This window comes from Moschus berezovskii, chromosome 20 (assembly GCF_049115385.1).
Source record: "Moschus berezovskii isolate FMDL1 chromosome 20, NW_MosBer_1.0, whole genome shotgun sequence".
Lineage (NCBI taxonomy): Eukaryota > Metazoa > Chordata > Mammalia > Artiodactyla > Moschidae > Moschus > Moschus berezovskii.
The window spans coordinates 34,820,054-34,832,770 of NC_142479.1; the positions used below are offsets into that span (position 1 = coordinate 34,820,054).

Below are 12,717 nucleotides of genomic sequence, written 5' to 3' on the forward strand. Positions count from 1 at the left end.
AAACAACTCTGACCACCACTAAGCCCTAGCCTCCCAGTAAGGCCCAGCTGGCTGACGATGGAAAGTGTGCCACATCTCTCGCCCCACACCCGTGAGGATGGAGCTAGGCCTACTCCTACCCTCTGGCCCCACCCCAGACTGTACCTCATTCTGTAGGTTCCAGACCCCATCCTTGTGGGTGAACTCCTCGTAGCTGGTGCGGCACTTAGGCAGGATGCGGCACTCAAAACCACACATGTTGAACAGCAGGTTGGGGTTGTCCTTACTGTACACGGACACGAAGCTGTTCTCCCACTGAACTGTAGTCACTGAGCGTGGCAGGCGGTTCTTGATGTCCCAGAACACGGCCCGACCCCTGCCCACAGAGAACACAGGGTCACATCGGTCTCTTAGAAGGAGCTTCCCTGCCAAGGCCAGCCAGACTGATGAAGTCCTGACACAGCATACCCTCCCACCCAGGACACCACCTCATCGATTCCCTTTAATCGTCCTCTGGGTCCCTCAGGCTGACACTCTTCCAGCTCCCACAGCCCCAACTCAGACTCACAGGTTGACATCATGCTTCATGAGGCGCATGCGGGCGTCTCGGGGCCAGCACTTCTTGTTATTGTAGCCAACGATGTTTTCGTTGTTGGGGTCAGGGTGCTCTGTCAGGTAACGCTGGATCAGGTCCCGAGCCTCATCTGCTGTGAACCTACACAGACAAGGTGAGTGGCTGAGGCCCAAGGACACTGGGATCTCATGAGGCCTACGCTCCACAGGTGGAGGCCACCCCCAATCCCCACCCTACTCACAGGACTTCATCCCACTTCAGAGCGCCAACCCAGCAGCAAGTCAACTAAGGTACAATAGCTGCTTCAGAAGCTGGGCATGGACCTCAACACGATAAGACTCCAGGCAAGCCCTCACCTGAAGAAAATATGGATGCGATCAATGTATCTGCAGAAGAGACGGATGGGGTGGGCAGCCTCAGTGGCTATGTCTTGGAAACTGAGAAAATCATTTGGCATCTGAGGTGGCCCGGCCATTTCACTGGCACGGTGCAACCCCAACACAAGCAAGTCCATCACCAGGCCATAGTACTGTACGATGAAAGAGGCAAACTGCAGGCCTCTGATGATTCCATATGAATTTGTATGGTTCATGTCCTAGAAAGAAAGACAATTCTTAACCACAGCCAAATCCCAGGGTTTTCAGGGCCCATCCTCTTTTGCCATCCCCCCCACCACAGAAATCCCAACTCAGTGGGCCAGACTACCTCCGGTTTCCCCCAATTCCTTGCCACCCTGCCCCAAGACACACCTTGTAATTGATAACGACGTTGTTCTTGGCTGTCATGTAGTCAGCTATATTGTGGTCCACAATGAGACGCAGCAGCCTGTTGAGCAAGGTCAAGTCAATCTTCTCATACATCTTCTCAAATCGCGACTCCAGCATGACATTGCACTCGCCCTCGCTTGTCTCCCACACATCCTGCAGGTTATTGATGCCTGATGGGGGAAGAAACACAAAGTTCTAGCAGGTTAGAAGTTCCCTTTCAGGACCAGTGCCTACAGTAGCCATCACATTCCTATCCAGATCATACCACCACTCCATTCATTCACTTGGATTGCTAGCAGAGTCAAACTGCTCACTGTAACATCAACACCATTCCTTTGGTACCAGGCATCAAGAGAGTAAACTAACTATGCTACCTGGATGAGAATTTCAATGTAGAAATTAAGGTATCTGCCTTCCTTAGAGGCAACCCCAGCAAAGTTTTACCTTGGCACCACTTGTAAACAAGCAGAGGAGGCGGTTCTGTGTCTGCAGGCTTGATCCAGGGTGGGAACAGGCGGCGCTTGTCAGCTTCGTACCACAGGTACTGGTCCAGGTAGGCATCAGTGATCTTCTCCAGTGGCTCCACATCATACACTGGCACCAGGTGGCTATAGAGGTCCATGAATTCAATGCCCACCTGTGGGACAAAGAAGCTGGCTCACACCAACCCACCTAACACCCTGGGTGCCATGAATGAATCACACAGCCAAAAGAAAACATGTGGGGCATCTTACTCACTTCTTTAAAGGCTCTCTGTGTGAGGAGGTGACGCTTGATGCGGGACAGCGCCTCGTGGGGGTTGTCATAGGCCTGCTCAATCAGACCTAGCTCCTCCCTCTGAGACTGGTTTAACCGAGACTTCACACTGACAAGGCAGAAGAAAAGGTGAATGAGGGAACTTCCCCAGTGGTCCAGTCATTAGGAATCCACCTGCTAAAGCAGGGGACATGGGTTCAATCCCTGGCCTGGCCAGGAATACTACCCATGCCATGGGTAACTAAACCCATGCACTGTTAACTTCTGAGCCCAAGCTCCAGAGCCCATGCTCCACAAAAGAAACCACCGCAATGAGAAACCCACACAACTGCAAGTAGAGTATCCCTGTTTGCTGCAACAAGGGAAGGCCCAAGGGCAACAATGAAGACCCAGTGCAGCCAAAAACTAAATTTAAAAAGTGTGAATGGGAAAACCAAGAGGAAGCCATCCCCAGAAAGGCCTTCTTTGGACTCTAAACATGATGTCACTCTGTATCCATCACCTCCCTACAGGAACCTGTCTACTCTACGCCTCACCTGTAAGCTTCCTTGAGCCGCTCCAAAGCCAAGATCAGCAACTTGGTGTCATGCTTGTAGGAAAGCGGGGGGAAGGGTATGGGAGAGAATCTACGGCTTTCCAGCCAATGCACAGTAGTGGTATACACTGCCACCGCTTCCTCTGCTGTGATGTAAGGACCATCCTGCAAGGTGGACATGAGAATTAGCTTCCCACTGCAGCCTCATCCCACCAGGGCCAGCATGATCCCAACTTTGCAATCTGCCCTCCTGCTCACCCCCGTGCCCCTAGCCCAGCCTACTCCAGCCAACCTTTAGGTAGTTGTGCTGCCGCTCCTGTTCTGCCTTCAGGTAGAGCCGAGTCAGGCGGCCCAGGTTCTTTTTGCACACGGTCTTGTCTACAGTGGCCCCGCGGCGGATGCGTTCTCGGTTGTAGTGGGCAGTGTTGGTCCACCAGTCAGCCTTGGCCTTCACGTACCGAAGAATCATATTCTCTATCGGTGTTGGCAGCCCAGGGACCTGAAAGTGCAAAAGGCACAATGAAAAAATGACAGGGGGCTAAAATAGTCCAGAAGTGGTAATCTCCCTTCTATGAGCTGGGGAGACCCCCCCACCTTCCAGGGAATGTTGGCCTTCCAGCAGCGCCAGGCCTCACTGAGGTGCTGCAGGATTGTCCGGGCTTTGTTCTGCTTGATCCCCTCAGGCATCATGTCCAGGATGTCATGCATCACAGCGGCCCGAAGCTCAAGGTCAAAATGCGACTCCACTCGCTGCTTTGTTACCGTCTTGGCCACCCCCTTTGAGTGTCGGCCTAGAAGTGAAAGTGGTTAGAAGCAAGATTTGTTGTTCCCACTAAAGTCTCTACTTTCATGTTCGTTGATAATAATGGTTACAGTGAAACCACTAAGTATGAATAAAGCCCAGCACATGCAAGACACAATACGTCTGAAAAGATTCACAACGATGCTTCTGAGGCATTTCCATCCTGTAGATGCTCGCTGGCCTTAAGGCCCCACAATGAAGGCCAAGAAAAGAGAATCCGAGGTCAGACTCATTAGATACTGGGCCTCAGAGGTGATCTGACAGGAAGGGATACTCTATCTCAAACAAGGACAAGGGAAGGATCAGGAGCACACGTGACCTATTCTTGAATGGAAGAAGTCATATATGGAGAAAACCACTCACCTTCAAACTGCCGGGCCAGGAGGTTGCCCAGCCATCGCTCCAGCAAAGGGGTGATGCCACGCATGAAAAACAGCCAGACCCGCCAGCCAGCAGCCCAGAAGCCACAGCCAGGGCCCTTCCCTACAGGACCCTAGGATCACAAGCAAAAGTCAAGAACACAAGTTAGTAATTCATTCAGACAACAACAGAACATTGGGCAGAGGTGAAGCAAAGAGCACAGGTATGGCAATAAAGGGGAAAAAAGAAAAAACTCTTTTAAGATCTCAATATTTAAAATGGAGTAAATGAGGAAACCAGCAACTGAGGTTTTCTATTTAGAACTAAAGATAGGCTCTGGGGAGAAGTGTTGAGATCTACAGGACAGCAGTAATAACACTCAGAGCCTCTCTTCAAATAGGTTCTTGGAAAGAGCCCTGACCAATGCAGATTAAGATGGATCTGAGAATATGAATACGTAAGGGCAGGGTCCTACCGTGTTGAAGCGATAATAGATGAGGTGCTTCAGATCCTTGCACATACGAATCTGCCGCATCAGCTTGTATTTGTAGCGGTACATGCCCGTCAGCTGCCCCACGTGGGCGAAGATATACTGCAACCCATCTGCCAGCTGCAACACAGTGGCCCCAGCAGGCTTTAAGCTAGGGCCAGCTCCATGATCAGCCCAAGCTCCACCCAGCTTCCCCACACGGGGCAGGGACTGGGGATTCCTAGCCTCACCTGGAAGGCATCCACATTGCCCAACCGATACTGCACATGACTGTCCACCACCAGTTTAGTTAGACGCAGAACTTCTCGACATAGATGGAAAGCATTTCCAAAACGAGATTTCTTTCTTTCCTAGAAAAAAATGCCAAGGACAGAAACAACATTAGTCAGCAATGCTCTGGACTGGATGCACACCCTCCCAAGAGGCCAGGGCAAAACCAGCCCATCCCTCAGCCCAGGACCCCCTTAAGGTCCAATGCAGGTACCTTGGTGGTGAGCGTCTTAACAGGTTTAAGGTTGAAGTTGTAATCCAGGTGCAGATAGTTGAGGTTCTTACGGTGAATGAGAAGGTTGAGCATGTTGTAGCCCTGGCGGCAAACCTGTAGCCCCACCTCCACCCAATCCAGCTTGGTAGACTGGAAGAATTTGGTGGCTTTGAAGGAACGGAATAGATACCTGGGATGGGAATAAGAAGGAGTGAGAGTGAGCCTCCTGATCATCTCTGGAACAGAAGAAGGCTGAGCGGGGCCCCAGGGCACCTCACCTCTTCTTTTGGGCTTTCGGGGGCCGGTGCTTCAGGGCGTTCAGCACATAGTACTTAAGCAGCTTCTGGTAGGAGACCCTCACTTTCACAGGCTGCCCAGCAGGACAATGCTCCCGATACCTGAAAAAACATACCCATTAGAGCTTGGCGCACCTCTCCCTCCAGCTGCCCTGCTAAAGGCAGTATGCCCACCCAGCTGGAGTCTTTAATCCTATACATCCGCTACTCTCTCCAGGTAGAAGCCTTACCAGTTCTTGACAAGGGGGATGTCTAGGGCCCGGCGAGTGCGACCAGAGCGTAGGTTGAAGGGCCGGGGGGCCCAGAGCAGGGCGATGCCATTGGCTGTATTGTCTGTGTAGAGAGGTGTGTCCTTCAGGAAGGGCTCCACAAACTCTGGGAGCTCGAACTCCTCATCGTCATCTGGCAATGGTTCCTGGCTCTGAAAGAAGAACCCCCAAGGGTTTAGCTCCCACTGAACCAGGCAGAAACCTGGGATGAGAGAGAAACTCTCTGGGGCCAAACACAGTGGCTACATCTGCTATGGAAACTGGGCTGCCTGACAAGAGAAGCCCTGAAGGGCCAGGGCAAAGGAGGCCAAGGGAGCAGAGAACAGGGCAGGGCCAACTGGGCAAGTAAGCAGCACTCCTCTCCCCACAACTGGCTCTCCACCAAAGGCCTCCCAGAGGAGCCCCCAGTACCAGGGAGAGGTAAACATGCAATCACCTCCTGTCCAAGCTCCAAAAACTGGGCCTGGGGAAGGAGATCTGTTTATGTTAAGAACATGATGGAACATGAATCAACATCAAAAACACTGTGCCAAGTGTAAGAAGCCAGCCATAAAAGACCACATACTGTACAATTCTATTTATATGACATGTCCAAAATAGGCAAATCTATAGAGACAGAAAGCAGATTAGCAATTGCCTAGACATGGAAAATTCAAGGGAAATAGACAGTGACTACCCTGGGTGCAGGGTTTCTCTCTGAGGAAACGAAAATGTCCTAATAACTGTGGTGATGGTTGCACAGCTCTGTGAATAAACTAAAACCACCGAATCATACACTTTAAATGGGTGAATTGTGTGGTAGTGAATTACAGCTCAAAAAAAGGATTTAAAAACACACTGGAGAGACTTCCCTGGTGGTCCAGGGGATAAGACTTTGCACTTCCAATGCAAGGGACACAGGTGTGATCCCTGATCAGGGAACTAGATCCCGCATGCCACAACTAAGGCCTGGTGCAGCCAAATAAATAATATTTTGAAAAATAAAAAATTTTTCTGGAAACAGACCAGAATAAGATTAGAGTCCCAGAGGAGAAACAATAAAGCTCAGATGGGTAATCACAGAAACCAAGATAATATCAATAACTTGGTTTGAGCCAAGTACCAAACTCTCACATTACAGTTCCCCTCTTACAGCTCGAGGGGAACACTTAAGGATGGAAATCATGTCTCCCTCTAGCTGAACTTTTATCTAGTCATGCTTCTGCCCAGTCAGAAAATTTCTCTTGAAGAGCAGAGAATGTCCCTTCCTCTCACCTTGACAGAGTGTCTATGGGAAATTGGGTTGATCAAAGGATCAAAGTAGAAAGCTGGCAAATCAGGATCCTCAGTTTTGATGAACACAACATTAGGAGTGTGGTACCTGAAATGAAACAAGAGTCAGCCAAGGTTCTCCCTGGCCCAACCGAAATGCCAGTTACCCCTTCACCCAGCGGGGCTCCAGCTCTCTCACCAGGTGAGGTGGACATGGTGTGGCAGGTTGTTGTACAGGTAAGGAAACGCAATCTTATACTCGGTACGGATAGGCTGCCGGATGATGATCTTGTTAATGTCATTGAATTCATTCCAGTCTTCATCCCTAGGGCACAGAATCAAGGGTGAGCAGCTGAGTTGGGCAGTTTGGAAACTACAATGGGATCTAAAGGATTAAGATTAGATTTTACAATGGCTGCTTCATGTTGATGTTGGGCAGAAACCAACACAATTCTGGAAAGCAATTCTCCTTCTATTAAAAACTACATTTAAAATTTATTTTTTTAATTTAAAAACACTCTACTCTCCCCAACTTACTGTAGGTTGATGTCTCGGACAAGAGGCTCAAATTTGGGGCCTCCAGGAATGGCCATATTAAGTGCCTTGGATGTAAAAAAGGCCTTCAGATCAAACAGATAAAAGTAATTGTCATCAACCAAGTCTGTCAAGAGCTGATTGGCCAGGCGGTAGAGAGTGGACATCATAGGCAACGTGAACTGCCAGCGCTGGTAAGTGGAACCATTTACATACCTAGGGAAAAAAGAGAGGCCCATAAAAGTTCAAGTAGGTGTACCAGCTAGCCAAGTCATGTTACCTACTGGTCTCCCAGGACCCCCTTTGGAGTTCCAAACCCTCACAGGAGTGGTAACTCAACTATCACTCACTTCCGGCTATCCCTCAATGGCTGGTGGTCATAGAACCAGTCCAACACAGGGGCATCCTCCTCAGGGTCCAGCTCTAGTTGAATGGCTTCTAGTGGCTCAACATCTAGGATATTGTCAGCATAGTCCAAAGGTGGCTCCTCATCATCAAAAGGGGGGAAACGCATCCTCTTGAAATGCCTCCTGTCTCTTTTTTCCCGACGCATCATAATCCACATTGACCTGGAAGTCGACAATGTCACGCAACAGTTTCTGCATAGTGTCCCCTCAACCGCCACCACCACACCCCACATTCCAGCCCTTCTCACCCCCACTGGGAGATGTAGACAGGTTCAATGACCCAGGGGATCTCATTGACAAAGGAAATGGCTCCGGTGATGTGGTACAGCACAGGCACATCCCGAATCTGCTCCCAAGGCATAGGCATGTTCTCCAGGAGCTTGAGGACTGCATGCGGCATGTACTTGAGGGCACTGAAACAACAGGAAGAGAGATGATTAGAAATGACAAGGTATTCTGCCACCCGAGCCATGCAAAGAAGTAACAAAGTATCACAGTATCACATTCCACAGAAAACCAGCCTTACAGTCTAAACTGCTAAATATAGTACACAGGCCCTCTGTGACCAGGAACTCTGCCTCCCTACCTCCAACAGTGACATTTTTTTTTTTTCTTAAACATCACTGTCCCACAATACTGGGTTTCAGTCCCTCTAAATCACCAGCTATCTCCCTAAAAACAGCTTTTAGGCTATCTCACATTCTATTCTCTCTGTACCTTTCCCTAAATAATAAAATATTCACTATACTTTATTTTAATAATTTGTCTGTCAGTAGGCCATAGGCTCCAGAAAGACTATTACTTCCTGATCTTTGCTTTATCCCTGGCACCTAGCACAGTTCTCAAATATTTTTGAAGTAAACACAACTTCCATTGCTGTCTTGGACTAGTTCATTAAATGGCTAACACTTTTGTGTAAAAATGAAAAAGGATCTGCTAAGGTATTTACACCTGTACTCACCCACCTTGGGAAAACAAAAGGATACAAAGACCTCTGGGCAAACTTGAAGATTCTTGTCACTTAGGAATTACAGGCAACAAGAATGTACAGGTGTCCTGCTCTGGGCTTTAATTCTCTATCAAAGATAGAGATGTCTTATCATAGTATCAACAGGACAAATTAAAAGCTCCAGTCCCAGATCAGGGAAAAGAAACAGAACAAAGAACATAACTGAGAACAAGAACATCTTACGTTGTTGGTAGTAACATAAACTGCTACAGTCACTAAGGAGAACAATATGGAGGTTCCTTAAAAAACTAAAAATCAGAGCTACCAAATGAGCCAGCAATCCGACTACTGGGCATATATACAGAGAAAAACATAATTTGAAAACAAACATGAACCCCAATGTTCACTGCAGCAATACTTACAACAGCCAGAACATGAAAACAACCTGAATGCAGATCAACAGATGAATGGATAAAGATGTACGATGTACTAATAAAGATATTAGTACGATGGAATATCACTTAGTCATAAAAAAGGAAACAACACCATCTGCAGCAATACAGATGGACCTAGAGATTACCACACTGAGTGAAGTCAGACAAAGGAGAAATATTGTATGACATCCCTATATGTGGAATTTAACAACAAATGGAATCAACATTTTGATAATTTCAAAATGAAATATCAGTAACCTCAGATACGCAGATGACACAACCTTTATGGCAGAAAACAAAGAACTAATGAGCCTCTTGATGAAAGTGAAAGAGTGAAAAAGTTGGCTTAAAACTCAACATTCAGAAAACTAAGATCACGGCATCCAGTCCCATCACTTCATGGCAAACAGATGGGGAAACAATGGAAACAATGAGAGACTTTATTTTCTTGGGCTCCAAAATCACTGCAGATGGTGAGTGCAGCCATGAAATTAAAACATGCTTGCTCCTTGGAAGAAAAGCTATGACCAACTTAGACAGCATATTAAAAAACAGAGACATCACTTTGCCAACAAAGGTCCGTCTAGTCATGGCTATGGTTTTTCCAGTAGTCATGTATGGATGTCGGAGTTGGACCATAAAGAAAGCTGAGCGCTGAAAAATTGATGCTTTTGAACTGTAGTGTTGGAGAAGACTCTTCAGAGTCCCCTGGACTGCAAGGAGATCCAACCAGCCCATTCTAAAGGAAATCAGTCCTGGGTGTTCATTGGTGCTGAAACTCCAGTACTCTGGTCACCTGATGTGAAGAACTGACTCATTAGAAAAGATCCTGATGCTGAGAAAAATTGAAGGCAGAAGGAGAAAGGGACGACAGAGAATGAGATGGGTGGATGGCATCACCAACTCGATGGACATGAGTTTGAGCGAGCTCTGAGAGTTGGTGATGGACAGGGAAGCCTGGTGTGATGCAGTCCATGGGGTCACAAAGAATTGGTCATGACTGAGTAACTGAACCGAACTGAACAACAAATGACACAAATGAACTTTATTTAAAATGGATAACCCCCCAGATGAGCTGTCTGAGAACATTAAAAGTCCCAAAATGACAGCAACTCTCCAGGACTGAAACGTAAGAGACAGAGAGAAATTCCAAATGAAATAATTCCAGGATGTTCTTACCCCAAGTACACCCTTTTATCATGCCGAAACTTCCTGTTGGTCATGTCTCCATGGTCTCGGATGATCTTCCTGACGTGTTCTGGAGGCATGTCTTCCTTCTGCGCATCCACAAATCCAAACTTCCGCTTTTCGGCATAGCGCTTGGCCTGCAACTGCTGCCATTTTCGGGCTGCAAAGACACCTTAGTTTAAAGACCTGCACACCTTTTGCTTAATCTCCCCCCACCTCTCACCCTAAACTGAGTTTCTGTCAGGATGCGTGACAGAGGGTGGGCATCGAGAAGGAACACTCCCTGCCAATTCTCTCCTCAACTTGCTCTGCTTTACTTTTTTTATCTTTGCCAGCCATTCATCATTGCCTGGTACTTTTGGTACAACTAATGAAACCTTTTCTTTTTAACTATGTCTCTTTGCAATTTAAACCCTGTAAGGGAAGAGGTTTTGTCTGCATCACTATTGTATCCCCATTGTCTGGATCAATGCCTACAAGTAATAGGCACTTAAAAAAAAAAGGATGGTTTCAGAGACTCGATTAGATGAAAAAATAAATGGGGGCTAATAAGTGCACTAACACCTAATGTTTTGACACTTGACAAAACAGGGGAAGGGGGGTCAAACCCGCTGCGCGCACGCGCACACTGGCACACCCGCCCCCAGGCGCCTCTACCGTAAGCATTCTTCACCTTTCTCCTGCAGCTTCTCCTCCGACATGTAGTCTGGCAGCGGGGCTAGAGGGCCAGGCACCGGGTTACCCGGCCCTCGGTAAGGAAATACTCCGGCCATGCCCGGAGAATCTGGAGAGCAGCGGAAGAAAAGAAATTAACGAACAGGGCCCAGGCCCTCAAGAGGGGCCGCAGAAACACGTCGAAAGCCCCCGCCTGCAGTTCCGCCTCGCTCAGAGTGCGCCGGCCCAGTCCGCCTGGCCGCTCAGTCCCAACCTAACCTCGCCTCCCGCAGCCTGGCCTTTACAGTCCCCCACGCACCCCTACAGCCCCTCACACAGACGGCCGCTTTTCAGCACGGCAATGGCGGCAAGCCTACGTCCGCTCCGCGTTCCCAAAGCCAGGAAGTACGCAACCCAGGTTCAGCGGTGGACCCAATAGGCGCCAAAGTACTCATGCGGTTTAGCGGACTCACCAATTAGAGTTGCAATTCGGGCAGGAAGGGGCGGGACCAAGGGCGGAAGTATTGAGCGCGAGGGGGTGTGGTCGGGTGGATGTAAGCTCCTCCTTCCGGTTTTTTAGAACAGTTTTGTAGGGCCTCAGCCGCGACTGGTCTGAAAGTGAAAGTGCTAGTTGCTCAGCCGTGTCAAATTCTTTGAAACTCCACGGACTGTAGCCCGCCAGGCACTTTTATTCATGGGATTCTCCAGGCAAGAATACTAGAGTGGGTTGACATTCCCTTCTCCAGGGTCTCTTCCTGACCCAGGGATCGAACCCGGCCTCCTGTATTGCAGGCAGATTCTTTACCGTCACAGCTACCGGGGAAGCAACTTTGCGACTCGCCTGGGGCCACTGGAAACCCAGGCTTCCAGAATTTTAATAAATTTGTCGAAATTTGGGGCTTCCCAGGTGGCTCAGTGGTAAAGAATCCCCCTGCCAGTGAAGGATTGGCAGGAGACACGGGTTTGATCCCTCAGTTGGCAGGATCCGCTGGAGGAGGAAATGGCAACGCACTCCAGTATTCTTACCTGGAGAATCCTATGGTCAGAGAAGCCTGACGGGCTACATGTAGTTCACGGGATCGCAAGGAGTCAGACACGACTGAACGCGCGTGCACGTGGAAATTTGCACTTTACTCTGTGTCTCGGCTTCTGTATTTAGACTTGACGTGCAGTATTAGCTCTGAGTCAGTCAGTCTTTTGTTCATGCGTTCAGTCGTTAATTCGGCCATCATTTATTGAAGACTCACTAATGTGTCAGGGGTTGGGGAGAGGGGAAGGCCAACCGCAAGGAACTCAACAGGTAGCCCTGAGGTAGACAAGAACCCAAGCTCTTGTGATACTCTGTGATAGGAATTCGGGGCAGGGTATTTAACCCTTTGTTGTCAAGGAGGAGTTAGTCAATGAACCATCAAAAATAAAAGAGGTGGTGGGGAACTACATTGCAGAAAATTTTCTCCCCCTCCCTCTTCATTCCTATTTTCTGTCTCTGGCAACCCTATGGAGTGTGTAATGAATACCCTATGACTGCTTCATAACTCACTCAGGCTCTTTAGTTAGGTCTTTCTGCTTGAATTGCCCTACATCTCCTTGCCTTCCTTGTTTTACGTTTCATATCTCTTGCTCCATTTTTGGTAACAACGTTGAATCTGACTTAGATCAATTTGTTCAAACACTCACCGAGTTTATTGTGGAGGACTTGTAATCCTTACAGCTTCTTCATCTAGATGGCAATTTAGGACTCACAGGAGAAAGTGACACCTATGCAAAGGAGAGTCCAGGCCATTGCAGGCTGGTGTGGAGGTTTATGTAGTTCAAAGAAGAGAGGAACAGTATTAGAGATGTGTTGGAGATGGGTGATATAAGGGATTTGAGGAGGTGAAGAAAGAGGAAGGAAAAAGGAATCCCAGGTGGTGGTAAATGCTAAGGTTAGAGTTTGGAAAGAAAGAAACATGGCATGTTCTGAAAGCAACCAACAAAAAAACCTGGCC

At 48.3% G+C, this 12,717-nt stretch overlaps 1 protein-coding gene across 2 annotated transcripts in view; it reads right to left on the minus strand.

Annotated features, from left to right (window-relative positions):
* PRPF8 (pre-mRNA processing factor 8) overlaps positions 1-11,161 on the minus strand; it is a 30,106-nt gene extending 18,945 nt beyond the window's left edge. The window contains exons 1-23 of one of the 2 annotated variants that reach the window (XM_055403174.2): positions 11,049-11,161; positions 10,749-10,859; positions 10,067-10,235; positions 7,753-7,917; positions 7,448-7,666; positions 7,101-7,313; positions 6,763-6,888; positions 6,567-6,672; positions 5,274-5,464; positions 5,026-5,145; positions 4,748-4,937; positions 4,494-4,613; positions 4,249-4,383; positions 3,777-3,906; positions 3,206-3,402; positions 2,904-3,110; positions 2,613-2,776; positions 2,059-2,185; positions 1,765-1,957; positions 1,303-1,490; positions 910-1,148; positions 548-694; positions 145-355 (exon numbers count right to left, since the gene is read on the minus strand). In XM_055403174.2, the coding sequence (XP_055259149.1) occupies positions 145-355; positions 548-694; positions 910-1,148; positions 1,303-1,490; positions 1,765-1,957; positions 2,059-2,185; positions 2,613-2,776; positions 2,904-3,110; positions 3,206-3,402; positions 3,777-3,906; positions 4,249-4,383; positions 4,494-4,613; positions 4,748-4,937; positions 5,026-5,145; positions 5,274-5,464; positions 6,567-6,672; positions 6,763-6,888; positions 7,101-7,313; positions 7,448-7,666; positions 7,753-7,917; positions 10,067-10,235; positions 10,749-10,848 (3,657 nt within the window). In that variant the 5' untranslated portion in view covers positions 10,849-10,859; positions 11,049-11,161. Of the gene's footprint in view, positions 1-144; positions 356-547; positions 695-909; positions 1,149-1,302; positions 1,491-1,764; positions 1,958-2,058; positions 2,186-2,612; positions 2,777-2,903; positions 3,111-3,205; positions 3,403-3,776; positions 3,907-4,248; positions 4,384-4,493; positions 4,614-4,747; positions 4,938-5,025; positions 5,146-5,273; positions 5,465-6,566; positions 6,673-6,762; positions 6,889-7,100; positions 7,314-7,447; positions 7,667-7,752; positions 7,918-10,066; positions 10,236-10,748; positions 11,029-11,048 lie in introns of those variants that run through there. The other variant, XM_055403166.2, reaches the window with a different exon arrangement.
* Between the last annotated feature and the right edge of the window lie 1,556 nt (positions 11,162-12,717).